The sequence below is a fragment of the Ipomoea nil genome, unplaced genomic scaffold (genome assembly GCF_001879475.1).
Source record: "Ipomoea nil cultivar Tokyo-kokei standard unplaced genomic scaffold, Asagao_1.1 scaffold1421, whole genome shotgun sequence".
Lineage (NCBI taxonomy): Eukaryota > Viridiplantae > Streptophyta > Magnoliopsida > Solanales > Convolvulaceae > Ipomoea > Ipomoea nil.
The window spans coordinates 9082482-9095165 of record NW_017617849.1 but is presented as its reverse complement, the minus strand read 5'-3'; the positions used below and the strand labels follow the sequence as shown (position 1 = coordinate 9095165).

At 36.3% G+C, this 12684-nt stretch overlaps 2 protein-coding genes and 2 long non-coding RNA genes across 4 annotated transcripts; 1 reads left to right on the top strand and 3 right to left on the bottom strand.

Annotated features, from left to right (window-relative positions):
- Nucleotides 1-3060: 3060 nt before the first annotated feature.
- LOC109188209 lies at nucleotides 3061-3682 on the bottom strand. The gene is made up of 2 exons (XR_002055368.1): nucleotides 3591-3682; nucleotides 3061-3463 (listed from the first exon to the last, which is right to left on the bottom strand). It is a non-coding gene; the product is annotated as an uncharacterized LOC109188209 (long non-coding RNA).
- Nucleotides 3683-9240: 5558 nt separating this feature from the next.
- LOC109188293 lies at nucleotides 9241-10072 on the bottom strand. The gene is made up of 2 exons (XR_002055376.1): nucleotides 9991-10072; nucleotides 9241-9666 (listed from the first exon to the last, which is right to left on the bottom strand). It is a non-coding gene; the product is annotated as an uncharacterized LOC109188293 (long non-coding RNA).
- Nucleotides 9282-10935, top strand: LOC109188291 (mitochondrial arginine transporter BAC2). The gene is made up of 2 exons (XM_019338910.1): nucleotides 9282-9608; nucleotides 10024-10935. The coding sequence occupies exons 1-2, from the start codon at nucleotides 9372-9374 to the stop codon at nucleotides 10723-10725; spliced, it is 939 nt and encodes a 312-aa protein (XP_019194455.1). The 5' UTR covers nucleotides 9282-9371; the 3' UTR covers nucleotides 10726-10935.
- A 147-nt stretch (nucleotides 10936-11082) lies between these two features.
- On the bottom strand, nucleotides 11083-12330 carry LOC109188292 (pyridoxal 5'-phosphate synthase-like subunit PDX1.2). Its single transcript, XM_019338911.1, has one exon. The coding sequence runs from the start codon at nucleotides 12094-12096 to the stop codon at nucleotides 11200-11202; it is 897 nt and encodes a 298-aa protein (XP_019194456.1). The 5' UTR covers nucleotides 12097-12330; the 3' UTR covers nucleotides 11083-11199.
- Nucleotides 12331-12684: the final 354 nt, after the last annotated feature.

The window sequence follows — 12684 nt, the reverse complement described above, 5'->3', positions numbered from 1 at the left end:
AGCGGCTGAACCGGCCGGCCTGCATTTGTTGGATTGCCTCCTTCCATCTGTTGCGTGCTTGCGTTACTGACTCGGTAAACAGCAGCACAAAAGAATGAATTGAAGGACAAAAAGGAAAAAATAAAGCAAATTATTGTTATTATATCTATATATATTACTCGATTTTAAGGGCAAATTAAATGGCATTGTATATATATTTCGGAAAAGTATAGGAAAGGTAGCTTTGTCATCACTATATACATGCGTTTGTGATTTGTATAGTACAAAACAAGTTTGGATTTTTGTGTAAATTAGTATTAAAATCTGCTAATGATAATTCAACATTATTTTCTATCTGATCTGCCGCCCCCTATCGCTTCCTTAGCTTAAATAACAACCATGAACCACCCTTAGCTTGTGCGTGCAAATCTTTTTGCTTTTTTTTTTTTTTCCTTATATAACGCTTATAAAGCACGCACCACCATCTTCTTGTGCCCGGCCTGCATGCCTAACTTTGGTCTATAAATAGAAATGATAATGATATTTTTTATAAATAATTATTGATAGATTAATTAATAAGGATCTGGTGACACACTTATTCCAAGTCATAGATCAGAGTGAGTTTATAGAGTCAATCCTCAATTTATAGAGTTTAGTTTTGCCTTTTAGGACGCATCAACCCATAAGTAAACTATATTAATTTGTTGACAATGATGTAAATGCATCCATATATGAGACTCGGAGTTTGTTATCTGCTGACAAAAATGTTACTGTTTTTATTCTAAGTTAATACCAAATTTAGTTCTCGATTTAGTTTTAAACGACTTGTTGTGTTTAATTAAGTCCCGATGGTTTTACTCAATTGAGTCATATGTTAAGATATAAGATAGCTTGGTAATTCTACCTATATTAATTAATGCACTATTTAGTTATCGACTATAATACTTTTACCAAATTTAATCTCCAATTATAGTGATTTTTATTGATTTAATCCTTAATTATATCAGCTGAATACTTAATTGGGTAAAACAATCAAAGTCTATGACTTAATTAAGCACAAAAAAGTTATTTAGGACTAAATCAAAAAAAAAAAAAAAAAATACTATAAGCCTAAATTGAATATTAACTCTTCTTTTTTTTTCATATTTTATTGTCTTTAATTTCCGGTGGAAAAAGATGTTAAGATCTTTGATAGAGAAACATGAAAAGCAGCCAGCTAGGGACAGCTTGCTTTTCTTTGTTGCGTCAATCGGGTTTAGAAATTAGAATTACAGTTGTCTACCACCCAGCAATTAGAATATAAATTAGGTATAATACCTATGACTAAATATAACCTCGCTCGTAGCTTAATTATATGTATGCATAACTCAAATCGCATAGTAAATCTTGTTAATGGAAGAGTTGTAACCAAAGCACCCGGGAGGCAGGGGGTAATTAGTAGTTAATTACCTAATCAACGGAAAATTGGTTAGCTAGCTGGTCATTGTCATATGATTATTATCACTTTTAGGCTGTGGAGTCTTACATGGGAATAAAAAAGTTTCACTCGCAAGTCAACGATGCTGGGAGATTTATGGGTTAGCACCTTCGAACATGGGACGTTCTGGCTCTTAATTACATCAAATTAATGTCGATTAACATTTCATACTAGTTGAATTATGAACCCGAACTACTTAACAATTTAGGGTCAATAATCTAGAGTTCGGTGAGTAATGAAATAATAATGCTCGTATTGAATTATGATGCAGAAGGTTTAATTATATTTACAAATTAAGTCATACTTGTGTGAAACGGATCAAGTCGGATTGAGTTATTAATATACAAATGTGATACTTATATTAGTAAATGCAATACTAAATTAAATCATAAATAAAATATAAAATTTAAGATTCGTTTGGAAAGCTGTAAAATGGGTCATTTTTCAGAACAACATTTTATTTTTCTCGTGTTTGGTTGCATTTTGAATAACTTGATGTGTATGGTTTATTTTCTAGAAAATGAGTAGAATTGTATAATTAAACATTTTGGCAGGAGTAATTTTATGTAGAAAAATGTTTTCCGTTGATTGAATTTTCCTGTTACATCTAAACAGACCCTTATAAGAAAAAAAAAATAGTACTCCGTAATATTTTTGAAAACAAATATAATACTTTCTATATTCCCAATAAATGTTTCCTCATTTATTTATAATAAATAAGTTAATGGCAATAGAGTAGTGGTTGGACAATAGTAGTGGAAAGTTAGCAAGTGTAATAGTTATGCTGTGCAATCGTGTGCACCAACGCGCGTCCCATTTAAAATAAAATTCAATTTCAATTCCCCTCAACAGTAATACTATTGTAGATATATAGTTATGAATTTATGAATATTTAGTTCATTCATTGTGGATATTTAGTTCATTCATTGTGGATATTTAGTTCATTCATTATCAATATTTTGTTCATTCATTCTGAATTTTGTGTTATTCATTCACTGTGAATATATAGTTATGAATTTGTGGATATATAATTATGAATTTATGGATATATAATTCAAATTATGCACACAAAAATATTATTACCGAGAATTGAACCTGAATTTTTTTTTTTAAGTGGGACACGCATTTTTAGTTAAAACGACGTTGTTTTTGTAACTGTATACACCATGTATAGCATAATTTGCGTAGCAAGGGAATAATTATAAAAAAAAAAAAAAAAAAAAAAAAAACCGTAACAAAAAAGACGTGGCCCAAAGATGTTGTGTATATATAGTGGGCTGGTACAAAAATCAACCGACATATTCATGGCATTTCTTTCATCTTCTGGCCCATTTATGTCTTATCGAACAAAATTTTCTAACCAACTTCAGTTACAAACTGCTTTGCATAAAATGGTTACGTTAGGTCCCAGTGCCACACTAAGAGCTCCTGCCAAATCCCCTGAGACAGGCATTTCAAAATGTCATTTAACTCGTATAAATATTAGTCTCTTTATAAGTATTAACTTCGTCTATCGATCTGTATAGACTTAACTCACTGGTTTATTAGATAGTATTTGAGAGAAAAAATATTAATTAACTTGCTCATGTAACTCAGTTGACGGAAGTCACGGAACAAATCCAATCTGCTGGTTGCATAAACGAACTATTGATAGATGTTGTTATTGCTTCAAAAAGAAGAAATACGAAATGAAGCTATCTCTCTTCAATCTTGACGACGACACTGACGGCTCCGTGATGTTAGAAAAGTATACTAGCTACTGGGGAATTAGCTAGATAGCTACCAAAAGCATCGCAAAAAGTGAATGAGAAAATGGAACAAATAATAATTATTATTATTATTCCCGCCGCCGACGAGGTCGTTCCTGACCAGCCGCTCCAAGCTATCCAGGTTCCGAGGAAGAAGACCGCTGTAGTACAACAATGTTGTCATCGTCGACGCCGGCTGTCTCGCCAGCTCCGCCATTGTTCTCGCTACTGACTCAAGAAACATCAAAGCCACCAGAAACTGCAACAACACAACATACAAAACCTAATATATATATATTTCCCTGCCAGCGGCCGCCCCAAAGCCACAATAACAACGTAACAATATAATAATCAAAACCGCACAACAAAAAGAACAATATATATACCATGATTTGAATCGATCTGAGAAAAATGGAAGCAAGCAAGCTAACCTTGCTAGCTAGCTTAGGTTGTTGAGCTGCTTAACTTACAATAATGGCCGGTGCGAGTGAGTTTAGGTTAGTTTTATATACATATACTGGCCGGAGATGGAGTGCGTGGTTTTGTAGCGTGGCATGCTAAAACATTGGGCGGCGCTTTAATTTGGACATCTCGACAAAGTGACAAACCAACGCTAATTGCCATGACATTAGTGGTGATTAGTAGCAGTTGATTGGAGTGATTAGTTAATTAGCAGTCATTAGTATTAAAATACTTGATTAGCAGTCACAAAATAATATAATGATTGATTAGAACATTATTATAATGATTGGCAGTGATTATAATTGATTGATTAGCACATTAAGTAAGATAATTATTTTGGTATTATAAGAAGGGGGGGTATGTAGCGAAATGAACCGGCAGAAGGGAAAAAGAAAGAAAAAGAAAAAGAAAGAAAAGAGACGAGAAGAAATAAGAAAGAAGAAAGTGAAGGAGAGAAAGAAAGATAGGAATGGGTGTCAACTGGATGGGGAGTCAGAGATTACTATTTCAGAAGATTTGTTGTTAAAGTGCGAAGATGACCCTATTGCTACAATTGTTGATAGAACTTTCCCCAATTTCCGACTGGGACTTGCCGATTTGTCATATCTTAATCATAGTGCAATTTTAGCTCCAACATTGGATGTGGTAGATGCCGTTAACCAATACATGAATGACCATAATCCCGCTGAGAGTAAGACATACCTGAGTTGTGATTCTGTGTGTAAGTCAGATGCCAATGTGGACATGTTAGCGGATTTGCACACTCCGAAATTCTTGAATGCATTGAGATGTTCTGGAGTCCCAAATCATGCGTTGACATTGAAAGTTGGATCACCTGTTATGCTGTTGCGAAATATTGATCACACATTAGGATTATGCAACGGTACAAGGTTGATTGTTACAAGGTTGGCTGACCATGTGTTGGAAGGCCAAATCATGTGCGGTACAAATGCAGGAACCAGAGTATTGATTCCTAGGATGTCTCTTACACCGTCAGATCCTAGATTGCCTTTCAAATTTCAACGAAAGCAATTTCCCTTGATGCTATCCTATGCCATGACAATCAACAAAAGTCAAGGACAAACGCTTGCTAAAGTTGGGTTGTTGTTGAAAAAACCGGTCTTTAACCATGGACAACTATACGTAGCTGTTTCAAGAGTTAGTAACCCCAGGGGTTTGAAAATTTTGATTTGCGGGGAAAGTGTACCATGTCTTAGTACGACTAAAAATGTTGTGTACAAAGAAGTTTTCAATAATGTATAATAACAATTAACAATTTGTTTCAATAATACGTTTCTTATTAGGTTTCTTATTCTTATTATATTATACGTCATATTTTATGTACTATATAGGTAGAGTCTCTTAATGTATAATAAAACTACTATTTTCATCAATGTCGAATAAAATCACTACTTTTCATTTCACATTTTTAAAGGTCTAATAACTATATTCTATACTGTATATATATCATACTATTACGAATTCAAACTATATATTTTTTCATCTAATTATATTATATTGTATATATATCATAATATATATATATACCCGCGCCTCGCGCGGGTGCACCTACTAGTATATATATATTGGATAAACATAACTTCACTCTTATGTAATAATTTATAAATTACACACTTAATTACTTTGAAAAAATTATATGACACCCCACGAGATCAGATAATGTTAGCAAAATTTACAACATTCACTGTTAATTGTATCTGCCCTGCAATTTTGGCCTTTTAACATAGTAACATCATTAAAGATTTGTAAGAGATTGGAGGTTGATGAAGACTAATTATATATGGAATATTTAATTTGTGAGTTGGTAGGATTATTATTAGGTGAAAATTAAATCAGAAGGAAAGAAATCGGGGAAAGAAGATGTGGGGCCCATTATTATATATATTTGCAGGGTTGAACGTCCACGTGGCTCCTTCACATGAGGTTGGGAAGAGGGGATTTTGAGCAAATATATGCCCACTTGGCCACTTCAATTCCGATATCTAAGAACTGATTTGAAATCATGTTGACTTTATTATGTTACTGTGGGCGGGCGTTTCATTCTCATATGTTATATTGAATTGGGGTTCATGTTACCAACGGACATTTATGGTTAACAGTTAACTTACATAGTATATAACCTCTTTCTCAGCTGAGCTTATTCTAAATTTCCTCAAAAAAATAATATAATATTTTTCATAACAATCTCACTCCAATCTCAAGAGTCCTAAAATAATTAAATAAAAAATAAATCTGAAAAGGTATCTTAATAACTTACAAGTTTCTAATTAATTCTATGCTTTATCTCGATAATATATAATCAAACTTCGATCATCTGCACCATGTTAACATATATAATTTAGAAGTTATTGACTCTGATCTCATGAAAAGGATATTCATATAAGTTAGCATACATGGGAAGATGTGTGTGCAGTAGTTTTATTGGTGTTTGCATGGCATTGGCAAGTATAAGGAGGAGCACACAGTAAGTGATGAAAAACACAGCAAATTAAGATACATGCAGGGCAGCCTGTATATGGTACTTCATTCTGTGTCTTGCATGCATTCTTCATTGGTCAACTTATACGGTGGGGAAGGTGAACCCCTTAGCTGAGCTTGCATCTCTTGCTATATGCTGTGGAACCGTGAACACGGTTCCAAAACTGTCATAATTGTGAATATAGAGTTCAAAAATTATGAACATAAAGTTCTATAATTATGAACATAGAGACAGATAGAGTTAGGTAATTATGAACATAGAGTTTAATAATTGTGAATATAAAGTTAAAAAATTATGAATATAGAGTTTTATAATTATGAACATAGAGTTCTGTAATTGTGAATATGAAATTCAAAAATTATGAACATTGAATTTTAAAATTATAAACATAGACTTCAGTAATTATGAACATAGAACCGTGTCCACGGCATAACAATTGATTTTGTCTTGCCATGGGCTGAACTTGTTGGGCCGACAACAATTGGCAAGGCCCAAAACCGCTGTCGTCGATGGGAGTCAAATACGATTACGGAAAGGATTGGTAACATAAGAATTAACTAACAAAATAGCAAACATCATGTGATTTAGTTGCTCTATCAATTCCTACGACAGAAGCAGCCGAGTCAAAATACACAATTTATATACTAAATATTCACAATTTAAATTTTGAACATTTAGTAGGTAATGGTGAATATTTAATATATAAATTGTGAACATTTGATATGTAAATTGTAAACATTCAATATATAAACCTCAGGCAAGTTATCTCAAATTAAATATAGATGCTACGATTAACAAAGAAAGAGGTAGTTTGGGATATGTTGAGAGTAAGAATGACAACCAGGCGGAGCGGGACAGAAAATGGGTCCCCATCCTCGCTCTCAAATTCGTCTCCCGCTCCCCGATCCCGCCTCTTCCCCGACGAAGATGGAAAATTACCCCATCACCGTCCCCGTAGAGATTCCCTATCCAGATTTTTTTTTAACTTTATACATTTCCTATTTTTTAGTACACTATAAAATAATATTTTATTTAAATTATATAATTAATTTATATATTTAAATATACCATTAGCCTAACATCCAATCAACTCAAAATACAACTTGTATAAAATACTTAAACTATTAAACAATATTTAAAGATTCAAATTGTTCAAATTTCAATGATAGGGGTTATTCCCCTAGCTTACGGTCAACATACTGATCGGCCTGTTGAATACAGGTTTTGCTCAGCTTAGACCGGTCAACCCCGAATTGGTAATAGGATCTCCCGGTCTCGCAAGACCGAGCTCCTGTCGTGTTGGCGTGCCGTTCTTAGCAGAGCGTCGCCTTCTCCCGGCCTATTTAGGTCGTTATCTGTCCGATTAGGAAGATTGATTGATTTCACATCACTCAGGAATCTACCGTCATGTGATGTCCTGTGATAAGACCAGTTGCAGACCCGATGCATGGTCGCCACATGGCCGACATGTCAGGGACCAGAAATTGTCCCTTAGGCCCTTATAAATACCGCATTTAATGTAGGCAGGAGTAACTTTTTTTGCGATGTTTGCGAAGATGACAGTCGTAGAGCTCGCGAACCTCTGTCACACTGTCACGTTTACCGGGTTACATTTCTTAGGCGTAAGACTGTAAGAGTGTAGGAAAGGCAATCAATTCGGTCAGCCGACCCTTGTAATACCTTTATACGTCCGAGTAGTAATACAACTGTATTGCAATCGTATTTTACATTTATTTATTTATTTATTTCGTGGATTCGGGGTTGGGTCGGGAGGAGGGAAACAACTCTCGTCCTGGCCACCGTTTCCTAAAAAAATTCTTTGTCCACACCCCGTGGCGGGGACCAGGTTTCTCCATCGGGATCGGTTTGAATTGACATCCCTAGTTAAGAGATGACAAAGGTGCCTTTATAGCTGCAAAATGAGTTGTTATGTGACTTTACTCAAGTATTTTTTACTTTCACCAAACGATTAGCGAATTGGGCAGTCCATGAGATAACTATGTTATCGGTTTCTTTAACTGATTATAGGGAGTGGCTCATTAAACCTCATTTATTCTTTGTAATGTTCTGTCTTCAAACTTATTTTAATATATGACATTTTCTCAAAAATAAAAAATAAAAAAATGAGGGCAGTCACGGAATGGATTATTGGAATGAAGAAAGATAGTGGGATGGGGTCTAGGTGGATTGCACGACAAAAAGTGTACTAAATCGCAATCATAGCCGTACTACATAAAACGTGTAAAAATTTAAAACGATCATCTCCCCATACAAATATATATACAATAATAATGAATATGCAAAAGAAAAATACTACATGTACTTCTATTTTTTACTCTCAATTTGTACTCATTCTCATAAATTTTTGATGTAGACATATTTTCTGAGACCCACATAATAAAAATAACTAATCCTTATTTGAGAGTACATGTAGTAAAACTCTATCTAAAATGGTGTCAAGGTTTTATCCTTTCCTAGTGTCACCACCATTACTATTTAATATTGTAAATTTTTTTCTAAATTTCATGATATTGCATGATTGCATCAGTATTATTATTATTATTTTTTTTTTTTTGCATCAGTATTAATTGGTTATACATTTTTGTGTGATAAAACGCACATGGCATATCCTTAAAAAAGTTTCCAAAATAAGGAAATAAAATTACGATTTGGTGTATAAAATTAAATGTTGCATGAAATATTGTTTAGGTAATTTATAAAATCTTGACTTTATTATTAGAATACAATGGTTATTTTATATATATAGAAATTGTCACAATAAAAAGAAATGGGTGGTCCAGTGGGGTCCGCAATGAAAGAGGAAGTTGGGCGTTTCCTCATACTTCCCGCTCCCAACAAAATAGCAGCAGCGGTGGCCTCTGCTTCTGGGCTCTGGCAAATGGCAATCCCTTTTTTAGCAAACCGCAATAATCAGTTTTCAAGAACCAATCGCTCTCCCTTCCTCTGCACCAAAATTCATCTCCTCTAGCCTACCTAACAACCAACCAGTTCACATACACTCTAGATAAGCGATAAAATCTATTTTTACCCAACACAGTAATTTATTTATTTTTATACATTGGAAGATTGGATACGGAGAGTGGCAGCAGATACCCATAAAGCCTAACAAGTGAGATCTTAGTGCTTACCTAGTTCTGTTGAGCTTTGCTTGTTTTGGTTGGGGAATGGTAAGGAGGAAGGAGTGATGGATTTCTGGCCGGAGTTTCTTGCAAGCAGTTGGGGGAAAGAGTTTGTGGCCGGAGGATTTGGGGGAACAGCCGGTATCATAGCTGGTTATCCCCTCGACACAATCAGAATCCGGCAGCAGCAATCAGGAGCAGGAGGTTCGGCTTACAGCATCCTACGTGGGGTTGTTGGCTCTGAAGGTCCCCGGGCACTCTACAGGGGCATGGCTGCTCCCCTTGCCTCTGTCACCTTTCAGGTAAACTTCTTTACTTTTCCCCCTTCACATTCTCTTTCACCAATTCAATCCCCCTGGTCTTTGACAGCATGCAGTAATTTAGCCTTCAGAATTGACCAAACCAAAGATAGATAATCTCATCTCATGTGCCTAACAAAGTTGTTAGGCAACAGCATGACAAAGTTAGAGAGTTTTAAGCTTACACGCAAGAAAGACCACCACATTAATATATCCTAAAAGACACATTTTGACTATGATTGAATTTTGAAATAATGCTGTTGAAAGTTAAGGTTGGCATATTTAACAAGTAAAACTACATGTCAAATTGAATCTGGTCCAAGGACTCTTTGCATTCAGAAATTCTGTAGCAGTTTACGAATAATAAAAATTTCCCAGGACTTACAATGTGACAAGTTTGCTTTCTTTGGTACCACAGAATGCCATGGTTTTCCAGATCTATGCACTACTCTCAAGGGCATTTGACAAGAACATTCCAGCTAGTGATCCGCCCTCATACAAAGGAGTTGCATTAGGTGGAGTTGGAACAGGAGCCATTCAGAGCCTAATCCTCAGTCCTGTTGAACTAGTGAAAATCCGCCTCCAGTTGCAGAAGAATATCCATGAGACAAATGTTCAATCAGTTGGTCACAAAGGTCCAGTAGATGTTGCCAGACAAATATTTAGGCAAGAAGGTTGGAAAGGAATATACCGTGGACTTACCATCACCATTCTCAGAGATGCACCAGCTCACGGCTGGTACTTTTGGACGTACGAGTACATGAGAGAGCAACTCCATCCTGGCTGCCGAAAGAATGGCCAAGAAAACTTCAACACAATGCTTATAGCAGGTGGCTTTGCAGGGGTTGTTAGCTGGATAAGCTGCTATCCCCTTGATGTGATCAAAACCAGACTCCAGGCTCAATCAGAGTCTACACCATTAAGATACAACGGCATTGTTGATTGCTTCAGGAGAATTTTGAAAGAAGAGGGACACAAGGTGCTCTGGCGAGGCCTGGGAACCGCAGTTGCAAGAGCATTCATAGTGAATGGTGCTGTATTTACAGCATATGAAAGTGCTCTGAGGTGCATCTCTAACAACAACAATCATGAAACAATCTATACAGACAACACACCATAATATAGGATTAAACCCCTGTTTGTTGTCCATTAATAGATCAGTGAGCACCAAGCATATAGAAAACAGTATTATAAATAGATGCCTAGTGGTATTTCTTAGCAGATTCTTCAGTACTAGACATTACAGCATATAAAAAACTACTATATAGTCAGCCCATAGGCCAGAATGGGAATTGGCAGCAATACAAAGAAGATTTTTTTTTTTTTTTTTGTGATTGTACAAACATTGACAGGTAATTACAAAATGGTTGAGCTCTGGGCACAAATGTTATAACCAAATGTTATTCATATCAATGCAACTAGGTATAGAAACGAACACAGCTTATGACTCAAACATGTATACACAGACACAAAAACATATGGTATAAACTCATATTATTCCATTGCAAAAGCAAAGCAAGATTGCACGAAGACAAACTCTACTCAGAAAGCTAATAACATCAATTTCCAAACTTTTCATAAGCACTGCCAGTACTTAATTGCCAGACCCTGCTCTCACTAAGTTTAAGCCTGCCATAGCATCCTCTAAACCACTGCTGGCCTTGGCCAAAACGTGTGGATCATTATAGTTTCTTACAGCCTGCACAATTGCCCAAACTTTCTTGTAAGGATCCGAGCAATTGAACACCTCCGGACCCAAGAAGATGCCATCACAACCCAGCTGCATCATAATTGCAGCATCAGCAGGCGTAACGATCCCTCCGGAAGCAAAATGGACCACTGGAAGCCTAGCCATTTGCTTTGTCTGAACAACAATGTCATAAGGCGCGGCGATCTTCTTAGAGAAGGCGAAAACCTCATCTTCATCCATGTTGTTGAGGACTCTAATGTCCCCCATCACTTTCCTCACGCTGCGGACTGTATCCACAATGTTTCCTGAACCTGTTAAATCCCCTTGAGTCCGAATCATGGCTGCCCCTTCTCTCACTCTCCTCAAAGCCTCGCCGAGATCTCGAGCACCACAAACGAACGGAACTCGGAAATTATGCTTGTTAATGAAGTGATCTTCGTCGGCAATAGCTAAAAGCTCACTTTCATCGATGTAGTCTACTCCGACAGTTTCGAGGATCTGGGCCTCCACAAAATGCCCGACCCGAGATTTAGCCATTACTGGAATAGAGACGGCCCGTTTGATTTCCTTGATGAGAGCCGGATCGGGCATCCGGGAAATTCCGCGAGAGTCGGGTTCGGAGACGATCACGCAGCAAGCTCCGGCTGATTCGGCGATCTTGGCTTGGTCGACAGTGGTGACCTCAACAATGGCTCCGCCGCGGAGCATTTGAGCAATTCCCACTTTGATAGAGAAAGGATTCTTCTTCGCATCGGTGATAGCGCTGCCGCTGTAGACCGTGACGGCACCGTCTTCTGCCATTTCCGCAAAGTGTTCGGTACAATGCGCGAGAGAAACAACCGATCAGTAACGTGCTTCGTGCGGAGATGATTTGATTTAATTGCGCTACTTGTGTCGGAAGGAGTGGGCTGGGCGATCAAATTATTAAAACGAAGAAAGGAAGATTCGGAAGATGGGTGCGAATGTGGCGTTTAGCGATTTCCAGAAACTTCCAGGAGGCCACTGCTTGATTCGGCTCGGCGATGCTGGAAAATGTAGAAAGTTCGATACATAAACCGCTCATAAGCCCATAGCCCAAACGCCCCAAAGTCTATACATCCCATAGTTATTGTTTGAACAGTGGTCCACTGTCCAAAATTGACGTCGTTTCACACAATTTTATTTTATTTTACTTTTTTCACACGATTCACTGCAATATGCATTTTTATAACTTATAATGTACATTTTTCTAAAGCATAATATACATTATTCTAACTCATAAATACATTATTTAATCGTTAGAAATTTCATTACTCTAACACATAAAGTATATTATTTTAACACATAATATACATTATTCTAACTCATAAAGTATATTATTCTAATTCATAATATTTGTTAATAAAATAA

What these genes read in the sequence shown, in the direction of transcription:
- LOC109188291 (XM_019338910.1), top strand. Translation starts at nt 9,372, where the DNA reads ATGGATTTCTGGCCGGAGTTTCTTGCAAGCAGTTGGGGGAAAGAGTTT. An exon ending in TTGCCTCTGTCACCTTTCAG is followed by an intron (nt 9,609 to 10,023) that starts GTAAACTTCTTT and finishes TTGGTACCACAG; the next exon opens with AATGCCATGGTTTTCCAGAT.
- LOC109188292 (XM_019338911.1), bottom strand. Translation starts at nt 12,096, where the DNA reads ATGGCAGAAGACGGTGCCGTCACGGTCTACAGCGGCAGCGCTATCACC.